The following is a 12,833-nucleotide window of genomic DNA, read 5'->3' as shown; positions in this document are numbered from 1 at the left end:
CTGTTAAATTTTTCATCATTTATGGACCAGATCTTCTGCCTTGAGCTGCACGATCAGCTCCCCCTGAAGTACATAGGAGTGGCATGTGCATAGCCCCAAAGTAGAACTTGGCCTCAGATGCTGAAGCAGAGAGAAGCAGAAAAGACACTTACTGAGGGAGGTGGAGACTCCCGGCCAATCAGAGGCGTGTTCTCACAGCGGGGGTTCTGGAAGTTTGCATTCTGGCTCCTATGAAAGGGAAATATACATGGTGATAGAGGGACACATGGCACATTCTCCAGCATAGACACTTTGGAACAGACACAGGATAACCCACAATGCAGGGCACTATTACCTCCCAACAGACGCTCTCTGGAAGCATCACAATTCAATTCCCTGGAATGCTTTCCCTACATGCCAAATGCCTCACTTCTACTTTGATCAATGGGACACTAACATGGGTGCCTGTCCATCTCAGAGTACACTCTCATATTCCATTTACGAAGTACCCATCTCAGTATCTGTGGTGCTTTTTTTTTTTTTTTTTAAATGTAGAGCTAAACGAATCCAGCCTCCCTGCCCAAAAGTTAACAGCCACAATAAACGTGGGAGAACGAAATAGATGAACCAGTCCAACACAGACAGGCGTTGCAGCCAGCCAGCTACTCCCAGGGCAGGAGCGCTGTAGAAGGGTTAACTAAACTCAGACTGCCCTGTCTGAACTAGATGGATCTGGAAAGCAAAGACCTTTGACCTCAACTGCCTAGGGAGGACAGTCTAAAGCTGCTGTGATGTGGATCTCCACCACTTGGGAGGTTTAAAACTTCTCTTGCAAAGCAGTTACTTTTGAATAGTCCTTAAGGGAAAAAAGACTCACCATAGAAACTGGTGACACTTAACTCCACCCCTTCCATAGGCAACACTGTAAATCCTCAAACACAAGGCAACTCGATATTTTCTAGTCATCTACCTCGTGACATGCATCCGACGGAGTGAGTATTCACCCATGAAAGCTTATGCTCCAATATGTCTGTTAGTCTATAAGGTGCCACAGGACTCTTTGCCGCTTTTACAGATCCAGACTAACACGGCTACCCCTCTGATACTGGATACCTCGTGTAGTTATTTCTGTTAGAGAACAGAAACACTTGCCAATGCTGCAAGTAAAAAGGTCACTAAGATCAAGCGATATAAACAGAACCTTTTATCACTCTTCCTCTCAGGCTTATCACACTGCTGTTAGTGAGCTTGTTCATTTCCCAGTGCAGCTGCTGCAGAAAGTTCTTTAGCTAGGCTGTGCAATGGACACCTGCAACTAAAGTACAGCAAAGCATTTTGGACAGAGATAGCTACAACATGGCTCCTCTCCTCGCTACTCACATGTACTCCGTGACAGGAGCATTGCTGACTGTGTGTGCTGCCGCTGGAATGCTGGTCTCACTGCCATAGCTACTCCCACAGCTATAGAGGCTGGGCATGTGCACCCTGTACAGATTATCGTGGGTTTGTCTGTTCCCTTGAGCTGCAGATTCCTCCTCCCCATCATCATCCGAGCTCCTGTAGGAAAGAAAGTTTATCCTAATAGCCTAGAATTATGTTAGTGGGGCCTGCAAGAAACCAGAGCACATGGTAATCCCAGTAACCTTCTAATCCTCCTCCACACATCCCCCCACCCCCCGCCCAACAGCCAGTCAGCGTGTGCCTCAATATGGTAGCATAGATACAGACCCGAGCAAGCATCTCCTCCCCAACCAATAGAGTGATTCAGGCCTCCCACAAACACCATCTGGACTTTCTCAGAGTGCAATGTTTTCCATATCATCCCAAAGTCCTTCCCACAGGGCTTGGCAGTCAACACAATGCCATAGCTCCCCCAACCATATGAACTGGAGTGTGGACACACCCAAGAACACTCGGCGCTTGTTTAAATGGGGCACTGCTTGCAGTATGAACCTTATACCTGGTCTCCCTCATACACCATGCTGAAGTTGAACTTTGCCGTGTACTTCTATTTCTTGAACTGATTTCCAGAGGTCTTCCATGTGACATACCATAAGATAAGGAAGTGGATTCTGCAGCTCTATACCATGAACTCCCACTGAAGACAACGAGAACTCCACTCAGAGTGGCCACAAAAAAGGTCCCTTTCTACTTCAGTGTATATGACAAAAAACTTTTGGAAGCCAGTGCAGCAGGGCTTAGCTACTGTGGGATTAAGGCATTTTTGCCTAGGCTATTCCTTTCCTAAAGACCAGAGCCCTTGCTACCTTAAACATACATCAAAATCAGATTTATTTGGACTATTGTTCTCTTGGGGTCAATGTTATACCTATACCTTTGAGGTTATAAAAGGTAAATCTCATCCTACACTTTGTAGGAATGGAAGGATTGATTTTATGAGAAACGAACTTTATGAACTGAGTTAGTTCTTTTTCAAAGGAGAACCGTACATCAAACTCTATGTAACAATGGTACCACTTTATTCAACTGATCTCCCCTTTGTGTGCAACAGTTATATATTTGTTAAAATCTGCAAATGTATTTTTGCTATTTTTACTCTTAAGCCCTGCAGAGCCCGCCAGCTACGAGAGGGGCATCTAAATTTTATTCCTTCCTAGATAACAAAATTGTCTAGTAACTGGAACAATCTGTTCCAATCTCTGTTATCAGTGGGTTTGCACAGATGGAAGAGTTTGCCCTGCGGAACTTTCAAAACTAGCAATGATGCTCACGAAAAAACTCCTCAAAACAATGACTAAAAAAACCAAAACCAACCAATAAGAACCCAGATTGAGTTTGCAGTTGAGAGAAAAGTTTGTTATCAGGACACATTTAATACGCAATCAATGAGAAACAAATCACTTCTCCGAGCACTGCTACACAGGAAACCTTCAGCTGAAGGCCAGCTGGTGGTCAAGCAGAATACGCAAGGAAAAAAAAAAAAAAAACAGACTAGTAAATCTTGCATGATATTCCACCTTCAGAACTATTCTCTACCTGCTGTTCTAGGATTCCAAAGAAACTACATCTGCTGCCTTCTCCTTTAAGCTGTCTGAACCCAACATACCTTGTTTTTCCCTGGTGCAGTATTCCTTAGCCAACTTGATTCCTCTCCCCTCCTTGACATGTATTCCCACCCCTATCCAAATCAGGAGCAGACAGCATGCGCCTCCTGTGAGGAGGTCATGAAATGATAATACCTATTTCTTACACAGCACTTTTCATCAGATTTCAACGTGCTTTACAAGAGAGAGGTCAGTACCATTCTCCTCATTTTACAGATGCATGAATCTCAGATTCTGAGCCACACAGTATAGCTCATTATTATTAGGCCACTGGAGTTGGTTTCAGAACACTGTGTTTTTCAGAGGCATAGGTGAACACTCGGTTACTCCTCAAACCGAGGCATGTAATTCTGGACTAAGCAGGTGACAGCAACAGAGCTGGTTTATAAGTCTGAAGAGACTGACACCAAAACCCCCATATGCCTGGAATGTAGATCTTAATCCTTAAAATATTGTTCTAAATATTTACAGAAATCAAACCATACTGCTAGAGACAACTTGAGATTTTGTTGACTATAATCGACAATCTAGGATTGTTTTTAGGGGGGGGGGGGGAAAAAAAGTGTGAGAAGAAAAACACTAGGCAGTCTCAAATCCAGACACCACATTTCCCACCAGCTGAACGCATTATGTTAACACTGGCAAGCCTGAACAGACTGCAAGTCAGCGTGGACTCCTGTACAGCCTACACCTCCCCTTCAGTTTGGAAGGGCAGATGCAGGTATCATTGCCCATCACTTGACTAGGGTGGCATGGACATTTTTGGGCCATTGCAATACTGCATCACTGTTGTGCAAATTAACCTAATTCCTGCCCCTCCCATTCCCCTTCATGATATTCTCAGTATAGGGATATTGGATAGTACACTGAACAAGTCAATTTCTGATAGGAAACATTCCACACTGGCAGGGAGCTGAACAAAACCGGATGATGTCTCCAACGTCTAGGATTAAAAGACCAGTTATCGCATGTCTTGTCAGTTGCCCTTAGTGTCAGTACCACAAGGTGACAGTAAAGTTTTACTAAAGGAGGCAGACACTGAATTTTATCCATAAGAGAAGCCACTCCCTGAACTGGGTGCAGAAAGTACAGGTCCCAGCTTGATATGTAGACCTGCTGTTTGCTGATGCTCATGGAAAGAGCATCAAGACCTCCAGTTGTTTTCTGGAGACACTGATATATTTCCAAGTACTTTTTTTTTTTTTGCGCGCAGGATGGGCAGCCCTCACCATCCCAGGAAGGTCTTCCTGTTGCATTTGAATGCCTCCAGTTCTGTACACTGAGCCTAGGACACTCTTAAAATCACCCAAATCATATTGAGAATACGAACGTTTGTTAAACACCACAGGGTACTTTTCAAACAAATGAAAGCTAAAAAGCCAGTGCAACACGGTATACAGCAACCAATGCGATAACTGGCCCTGTGACAGATGGACCAATAAATCCTAGTCTCATAGGAACATAAGACTGGCCATACTGGGTCAGACCAAAGGGCCATCTAGCCCAGTATCCTGTCTTCCGATGGTGGTCAATGTCAGGTGCCCCAGAGAATGAACAGAACAGGTAATCAAATGATCCATCCTGTCGACCATTCCCAGCTTCTCATAGAATCATAGAATATCAGGGTTGGAAAGGACCTCAGGAGGTCATCTAGTCCAACCCCCTGCTCAAAGCAGGACCAATCCCCAATTTTTGCCCCATCCCTGGCTAATAGCCATTGATGGACCCATCCTCCATGAATTTATCTAGTTCTTTTTTGAACCCTGTTATAGTCTTGACCTTCACAACATCTTCTGGCAAAGAGTTCCACAGGTTGACTGTGCATCTCACCTTCAGTTACCACCACTACATATCCATTAGAAATAGCAACAGGTCTCCGATTCCTTCAGTGCCACAAAATAATAGATGTACTTTCTATTTGGTCATCTCTCATTACTGCTGGGGCCATATCCTGCTCACATTAGTCACGCAGTTAAGTCCCATTGACTTCAATATAATTGAAGGAGTAAGGCAAGCAGGACCTGATCCTCACCACTTCAGGTCTCTCTCCCAATACTAGGAAAACACCCCTCCCACCTCCCAGTAAATGATGCACTGACAGACAATAGGTATTGTACAGTTCAAGTATTGCTGTCCTCTGCCATCCTAGAGCTATACCATTAATCTCCAACTAAAGACTAATCGTCTCACTCTGCACACCATCAAAACTCTCTATGATGCCTCTATACAGAGTTACATAGTAATAAGGTTCTGATTTAAACTGACCAAGTTAAGGCTAACACCCTCCTCCCTTTGGGCCTACATTTCATAACATCTTATCCCTCATGCTCTTAGAGCACACATGGTAAGGAGTTCTACATGCTGACGGGCATAACTCCAGTTGCCAGCTTTCATTAGGAAACAGCTCTATAACCCAACAGTGTGAGCTGACTGTATCTAATCCCACTACATACCTTTTTTGCTGCCAAGTGTGTGGGACGCTGCACACAATGGAACTGAACATAAGAGCCGTGACAAACGAGAAGAGAACCAGGTAAATGAGCCCTTCCACTCCATCATAGCAGAAGCCTGTCAGAGCCTGGACATAATCCTAAAGGGAGAAATTAAGCAGAGCCTCTTGGTTCACCATAAAAAGTAACACTGCAATTTCCATATTCCAAAAATCCCATCACCTGGATTCTAGCTCACCACTTAAAAACGGAGCCATTTTCCACAACGTACTTTGCTTGGTTTCATTTGACTCAGGGCTTGTTTTGAAAAGCTAACAAACCCCCTTGTTTTTACGCAGGGCTCAATTCAGGAACAGATGTACATTGTATTCTCAGCCATACATACAAAAAACGAAGATCAAGAAAAGTCTGCCTGTTCCATAGTTTCACTATTACTCATGAAATCAGCAGCTGACAATTTCCAATTCTGCAGCTCTTCTACCCAGTGCCCCACTACACATGTGCACAGCTAGATCTGGACTATAAATTTAACTGTACATCTTGGCAAAGCAGCAATTCACTCACCAACATGGGGATCCTGTATAGCGCTTTGTAGCGGTGGAGCATGTGAAAGGCATTGGACCCAGAACTGTATCAAGCTTAGAGTTAAGCTCCATGAAGCCTCAGTGATGCAATTTGTAGAAGCACAAAAGTTCACCAACTAATTCCCTACACTAATCTGCCATATTATATTAAAAAAAAAAACACACCCCAAAACAGATTCTCTGCCCTCTCTAGAAGCGGAGCAGCAAAGCCAGACAAAAGTATCTACTGTATTTTGATGCTCCAGAGAGCTTTGTACTCTGACCCTCAAAGAGCTCAGCACTCTGGGGCTCTGTATCTGCACAGAAAGTGAATATTTGTCAGCTCCAGACACTGATTTTCCATACTCACCAAATGAAGACTACGACAGTCTACCAGTGCAGTCAGGTGTTGCAAATTGATCTCGGTGGAGTTTAGAACCTCCTGTATCCGAGTAAGGTACTCCTGTAAGCAACAAGCTAGAGATTAATAGAACAAAAGGGCTTTGCAAGAGCTTATTTAGGGCCTCATGTTGAGGGGACACATCCTTTACTCGTCCAGTGCTTTCAGAAGGTAAGTTCAAGACGTTTTACCTTGGAGGTGGGGTACTCTCTGATGGCTGACCTGAGCAGCTCCAACACATCATCCTGCATTTCCACCAGGGCTTTGTGACTTCCTGATAGCTTCTATTCAAAATGAACATGAACATGGTCAGTCTTGAGGGGCAAGCCAGGCTATGCGCAACAGAGGAATTTAGGAACTGCCATTGCCAAGTACGGAGATATCATCTACGTGACAGATAATCCAGGGTAAACTAGCAGCATCTCACAGCTGTAACGACACTCCACATAACCCACTTCAGCTGTAAAAGCACAGGATGGAATCAGCTTTCTAGTCTGTACTTTTTCTAGTCTCCTCAAATATAGGAATACAGACAGGGTCAGATTAGTGGGCAAGGAAGTAATTCCACTCAAGCTCCACCTACAATCCCAAGCTCCTCCCACACATAGCAGCTGGATTTTTCCTGTACAAAATTATCAGCAGTGAAATAATGAACAAAAAATGTAAAAGTAAGCATTAACACCCCACTAAAATGCACAAGGCAAGTTCACACTCCTCAGCAGCACGCCCAAAAGCGTACCTGATGGCATGATGCCACATTTTAAGGAGATTTTGGGCAGGCAGAACGTAGTTACTGAAACTGCATTTTTATCTATCAGCAAGATTAACATCTCTGCTCTTAGGAAAAATGTGCCACTTAAGCAAAAAGTAAAACTCTGGTCCCGACCACATCTCATCTGAGCAGCAGCACCTCCAACAACACTGTGTGCACCGGACTTAAGAAACATGAGCCTCTTATTGCACCAGTACCACATCTCATAGCCCCTGGAAGGGTTCCCAGTCAAGTACTGTCCAAATCCAACCCTGCTTCCCTTTGGAGATCACAGCCAGAGATGGCACAACGACAGGCCACCAGCTAGAACCACCATCAGATCTGAAAGGCCTTTCCTTTTACCAAAGAAGGGGGTGACTCAGCTTGGTCTAAACATCAGGGCTTTTCCCATCTAACAATCTCGTAACCCTGTCTTGGACCGATTTGTCTTTTTAAATCCAGCCCCACTGAAATGCAGCTTGCGGCAACAGAAGGGCGTGAGCTGAGATACTCACCTGCTGAAAGGGGTTTGGATATCCAGCATTACAGGCAAGGTAATAGCGTAGAGTATCTATCAAGACAAAGACAAATAACAGAAATCAGGCTATATTTATTTTCCCCCCACTTTGAGCCTTCTTATGCTTGCTGCAAGGGAAGATTTAATTCTAAGAGCATTAGTAGCGACATGCTGTGTGAGAGGCAAAGTGTGAGCGGACCCACTTTCTTCCCTCCTCTGTGGTGTTATGGAGCATGGAAGACACTGAAGAAGGGAAGTTGGCTACATTCTGCAATAAAGGAAAACCTTACTAAAAGCTGACCCTCTTGCATTTTTTTTTCCCCCCAATAAATGGTGAGAGACTTTCCCACCTATGCAGGAAAGTGAGCCATGAGAACAGAACCACCAATGCTGTGCAAAATCAAATCAGCTACCATACTCAGTGGCACTCAGACAGCACACTGGGCTGGAGTCTGAGATGAGATTTGATTTCTATGATCCTACATTGAGAGAGAGAGAGAATTACACGGACATGGAAGAGTGTGCGCACACCAGTGCTTATGCTACACATCTGCTGTAAGCAGAGCTACCTGAATATATAGTTTAACATGAGAAAAAGGAAGGAAGGAAGGAGACATCTTTGCAACATGGATTTACCCTGCCTCACTTGAAGGAGCAGCTGGTTTTTAAACAGTACTCTGGGGGGGAAGAGAGGAAGAGAGACAGCCTGGAATGTGCCTGAGGAAGAAATGGAGGTGGAGCTGCTGAATGGAAGACTTCTAGCATAAATTAGAGATGAATCATACTCTCCCTTACCAGTATATGCAGACTGCATTAAAACACAGCTTTTAACATGCATTGTTTCTTTCACACCTTTCTCCTTGCTTGCTCAGAAAGGTGTTTTCTGCACACAGCCAGAGTTCACTGCAGGTTTAACCCACAGGAAAGCTCCTCCTGCAGTCGAGCATACCAGGGTACTGGAAATAGAGGTGGTTCTTGTGAACAAGGCAATATCAGACTTCCTCATAGCACCCCAAACAACACTGAAACTTGCCCTGTGCTAAACTCAGCCTCTAAAAGTCATGCCCTGCCAGCTAACCCCATTACAGTGGCCACTACCAGCTGCGAAATACATTTAGCCCTATACACTGACAGGTCAGCCTGTCAAATGCACAGAAATGTACCTGAAAAAGAAGGATCAGGACTAAACCTGATGCCCACGTAGACCTCTACAAGGGCTTATCAGTTTGAGGGAATGAAGAAATTAGCACATGCAAGTTACACATCCCAGACTCCATTAAGCCATCCTTGATGAGGCCAGAGGGGATTTTTGTAAGTAACCATTTATCTTTCCACAACTCCCATCCCTTCAGACTCATTTTTAACCCGTTTGCAGATTTCAGTTCCTCTCCAGCATTCATTTTGCCAACCTCTCTTGCCTCTTCCCAGAATGGAAGTCAGTTTAGAATCGCCATGCATAAAACAGACGACGCCTCCCTCCCACACAGAAAAATAATAATCAGGGCATTCCGCAGATTGATCTTTTTCCTACACACTACGAAGACCCATTGAGAGAGAAGTGACTTTTCCAACTACTCTTCACTGTGGGGCTCAAAAGAAAGAACAGAGAAAGTAAAAGCCACGTGAGGGAGCCAACAAGTAAGGAGAGCAGGCCTGCTCCTGCCGCACTTACCATCAATATTGCATGCACCTTTCATTGTGCCTGTATGCACACTGGGACTGAGCGATACAACACAACTTGTCAGCTCCTGCATGCTGGCAATGGAACCTGACAGCTGTTATTTATAATTCATTAGCCTACTTTGGGACTGCTTCCACCAGCTGCTCCACCTCTCCCCACTGAATTTTGCTCTGGGACGACTTATCTACAACTCAGCAGAGCCATTAAACAGCAATTGGCAAAAACTGGGCAAATAATAGGATAGTGTGCACTACTGAATGGATCATACCACGAGTGGACTGTGCGCACACTTTGAATCAGAAGGGATTGCTTATTCCAGGACTACATTAGCAAATAGACCTTCCCAGAGCAAGAATATCATACATAGTCCATAGTACCCCCAAGTCGGAAAAAACAGCACAGTGACTGCAAGATGGAACAGCACCAAGTTGCACAGGACCCTCCCCACCAAGCCCAAGAAGCTTCACCTGGCAAACAGTCCAAAAGCTTCCTGGTCATATTTTGGACACTGTGGGCATGGCATCAAAGTTGACTGGCTTCAGTTCATGTGGTTACCAGTGCTCTGCTCAGAAATGAATCTCTTCCCCATCCACCCCAATCTCTGGATTATGGCATCCTAACTACTAGCTCTTGTTTTAGTAGTAAGGCATTAGAATCTATTGACTTACCCTTTTTATGAGAGATTTCTAAACAGCCAGTCATTTGTCTGGCAAACATTGAAGGAGTAGATTCTTTTACTGCACTGAGCACAGCTCTGCTGCAGGGAAGCCTGCCGAGAAGTCAGTTGCAGCTCCCAGTGCAAGTCTGAGTACCTTCTCTAAACTACGACTCTTGCATAAAATCCCTAAATCACCCCACACTAGCCAAGGACAGATATTAAAGTGCTCTGCTCCTGCCACACGCCCTTCTTAGCCCCCCACTACACCACCGCCCCCACCAAGCAACCCCTTATGCTGGAGATGGGTTAGCACATGGGTGTCTGATGTGGAAGGTGACTAAATTACCCCTGTTGGCGCTCAGCTAGGTTCAACCGTGTTGTAGGTTGAAACTGAGGTGTGAACGCCCCTTCATTTAAGATTGCTGTAAGGGACAGATAAGGGGCCTAAAATAAGGCTGAATGAACATAGGCAGCGGGTAGAATGGGCCAGGGGAGGCTAAGCCTCCCCTGTGGCACAGCCGCTGACTCTCTGCCTTTCAGAGCACAGATGCCTGGGTCATGGTGGCTCCCCCACTGGTAAGCAGCAGGTGGCAATTAGGGGTATCTGGGGGCAGCGAATGTTCCCCCCTTGAGTTTTTGTACTTGTTCAAGTTGGGTGGGGTGAGCGCTTGGCTCAGGGGAGAGGTGGAGAGCACAAGCAGAGGTCTCGGGGGGGGGGGAAGAGGGGTGTGGAGGAGAGGAGGGATGAGAGCGGCAGGCAGTGGGGGCCTAGGGGCAGGGACAGAGCTATGGTCTGGACACCTGGGGAGCTTCCAGCACTAGGGCCAGCCTCCCCAAATGCGGGAGGCATGCATTGCCCATGCGAATGAAGTCTGCCCAGAAACTAGCATCATGTGGGCAGAGGGTTCCACTGGATATTTTTCTGAGAGCAAGCATGTACACACAGACACACAGGTTGACAGAAGCTTGAGCATGTAAGCTGAGAAACTGCTCCTTTTGTTCTTGGTTTCTCCTGCATTCAGAGAAGCTGGACTTGGTCTATTCCTTATAAACAACCAAGACTGCATCCAAAAAAAAAACCAGACTCCATCATCAATTTTCACTCCCAACTGGAACACCCCCAGTTTGACTAGTTGCTCTGGTCCAAAAGGCGTAACAGCGACAAAGTTTTTATACACAAGGGGAATTCTCCCTTAACATCTATCCAGAATACACTCCTCCAATTCTGTCAGCTGCCATAAGCACATGGATGGCAACTTCATCAGCTCTCAAAAGTCATCTTTCCACCCCTTCAGAGGAGATGTCAGTTTAGTTTTATCCTTTCAGTCTGAGAGCCTACAGGCCAATCCTTAAAGTCTGGAGGTGGTTTTTGAAACTGGCCTTTAAGCAGTCTCCAAGAGAAGGGTCATACTTGCAGCTGCTTGTGCCTGCTGCTGCTGGCAGCAATCCTCCTGACCCACTTTCTATGGGAAAAGGAAGATAAAGAGCAAAAATAAGGCAAGGGAACAATTTGATAAAAACATCAATTTGAAATCCTCCCTAGAAAGGAAATTGAAACAGGCTACCAGCAACAAAGTCAGTTTCATCTGCTAGAATCTGCTTCTCACTTCTGCATACATAGCCTTACAGTTCATAGTTTTATAACGTGATGGTACTGAAGCCCAGCAGAATTGCAATATAGCCTCTGAGTATGTATCTTAAAACCAGAGGGAATCCTGTACGCTAGGATGGAGAGAGAACAAGCAGCATGGACCGTTTACAAAGGTCACTTTATTTTATATTTTAAAAATAGAATCAGATCGTGGCCTAACTGGCTTGCCATAAACCTGCAACTCTTTGGCCATTCCTCCTATTTACCTGACTGGTCTCTCTCTCTGCATTTCACATACTGTGCTCAGAAGAGATCATAGTAACAAGAAGATGCACCGTCTCCATACTGCTTAGTTACCACTGAAACTTCCACAGTTCCCAGTGATAATTAAAATGGGAGAAAAGTAGCTTTCTTCCCAGGGTATCCATACTGCCCAAGTGGTATTGTCACATTAGACAGTAAGTGGGAGTTTCCTTAGAACTAGGGATGGACAGGAAAGGGAGTTTTTGCATGGTATCTATACAGCTTTTCAATAGAAGATTTCAACCTCACGCAACTGAAAAAGAAAAAAAAGAAAAAAGGCAAGCAGAAGTCAAACTTTTGGCTAGAAAAGACTAAGTTAACCATCAGATTGACTGATGTTTGACTTGCTAATTTAAGGGAAAGTCAGTGAAACGACAAAGTGGAACCTGGGTTCTAAACTTGGTGAATTTAGTATGGGCGGGGGGGGGTTCATTCAGTCTGGTTTCTGTGCTGAGATAGTCAATAACAGGCCATCTAGGACAGTAATTTTTGCAACATGAACATCTGTCCACTAGTAACTGATGAAAGCCAAATTCACTTCACACTGACGGCTGAACAGCGAGAAAAAAAAACACTAACAGCTTTCAGACACTGCCCAACTTGACTGGATTTGAGGTGAAAAGCTCCATTACCCACTCCTTAAGCAATACAGTCCCTCAGATAAGCTAGTCTGTTCCAGATGCAGCGTGCCAGTAAGAGATAATCTGGAGAGAGGTCTTTTTGGCTAAACATATTACACCTTTTTATTTATGTGATCGAATAAATCATTTGGTAGTAACACAGTATCAGAGACATGGAATGAGGCTAGAAGATGGCCTCCTGCTTTGAAAATAAACATGTTGGCTGCACCATGGCTTTTTGTTTTTTTAAAACTA

General features: G+C 44.8%; 1 protein-coding gene across 4 annotated transcripts in view; it reads right to left on the bottom strand.

Moving 5' to 3' along the window:
• The window catches only part of TTYH3 (tweety family member 3), a 99,577-nt gene that overhangs the window by 19,402 nt on the left and 67,342 nt on the right, over positions 1-12,833 (bottom strand). For 3 of the 4 annotated variants that reach the window (XM_043523685.1, XM_037910070.2, XM_037910071.2), the window contains exons 8-13: positions 7,724-7,779; positions 6,649-6,741; positions 6,428-6,520; positions 5,498-5,634; positions 1,360-1,536; positions 153-228 (exon numbers count right to left, since the gene is read on the bottom strand). In XM_043523685.1, the coding sequence (XP_043379620.1) occupies positions 153-228; positions 1,360-1,536; positions 5,498-5,634; positions 6,428-6,520; positions 6,649-6,741; positions 7,724-7,779 (632 nt within the window). Of the gene's footprint in view, positions 1-152; positions 229-1,359; positions 1,539-5,497; positions 5,635-6,427; positions 6,521-6,648; positions 6,742-7,723; positions 7,780-12,833 lie in introns of those variants that run through there. The other variant, XM_037910072.2, reaches the window with a different exon arrangement.

This window comes from Chelonia mydas, chromosome 10 (genome assembly GCF_015237465.2).
Source record: "Chelonia mydas isolate rCheMyd1 chromosome 10, rCheMyd1.pri.v2, whole genome shotgun sequence".
Lineage (NCBI taxonomy): Eukaryota > Metazoa > Chordata > Testudines > Cheloniidae > Chelonia > Chelonia mydas.
The sequence above is the reverse complement of the archived record's forward strand: the minus strand, read 5'-3'. Positions and strand labels throughout refer to the sequence as shown.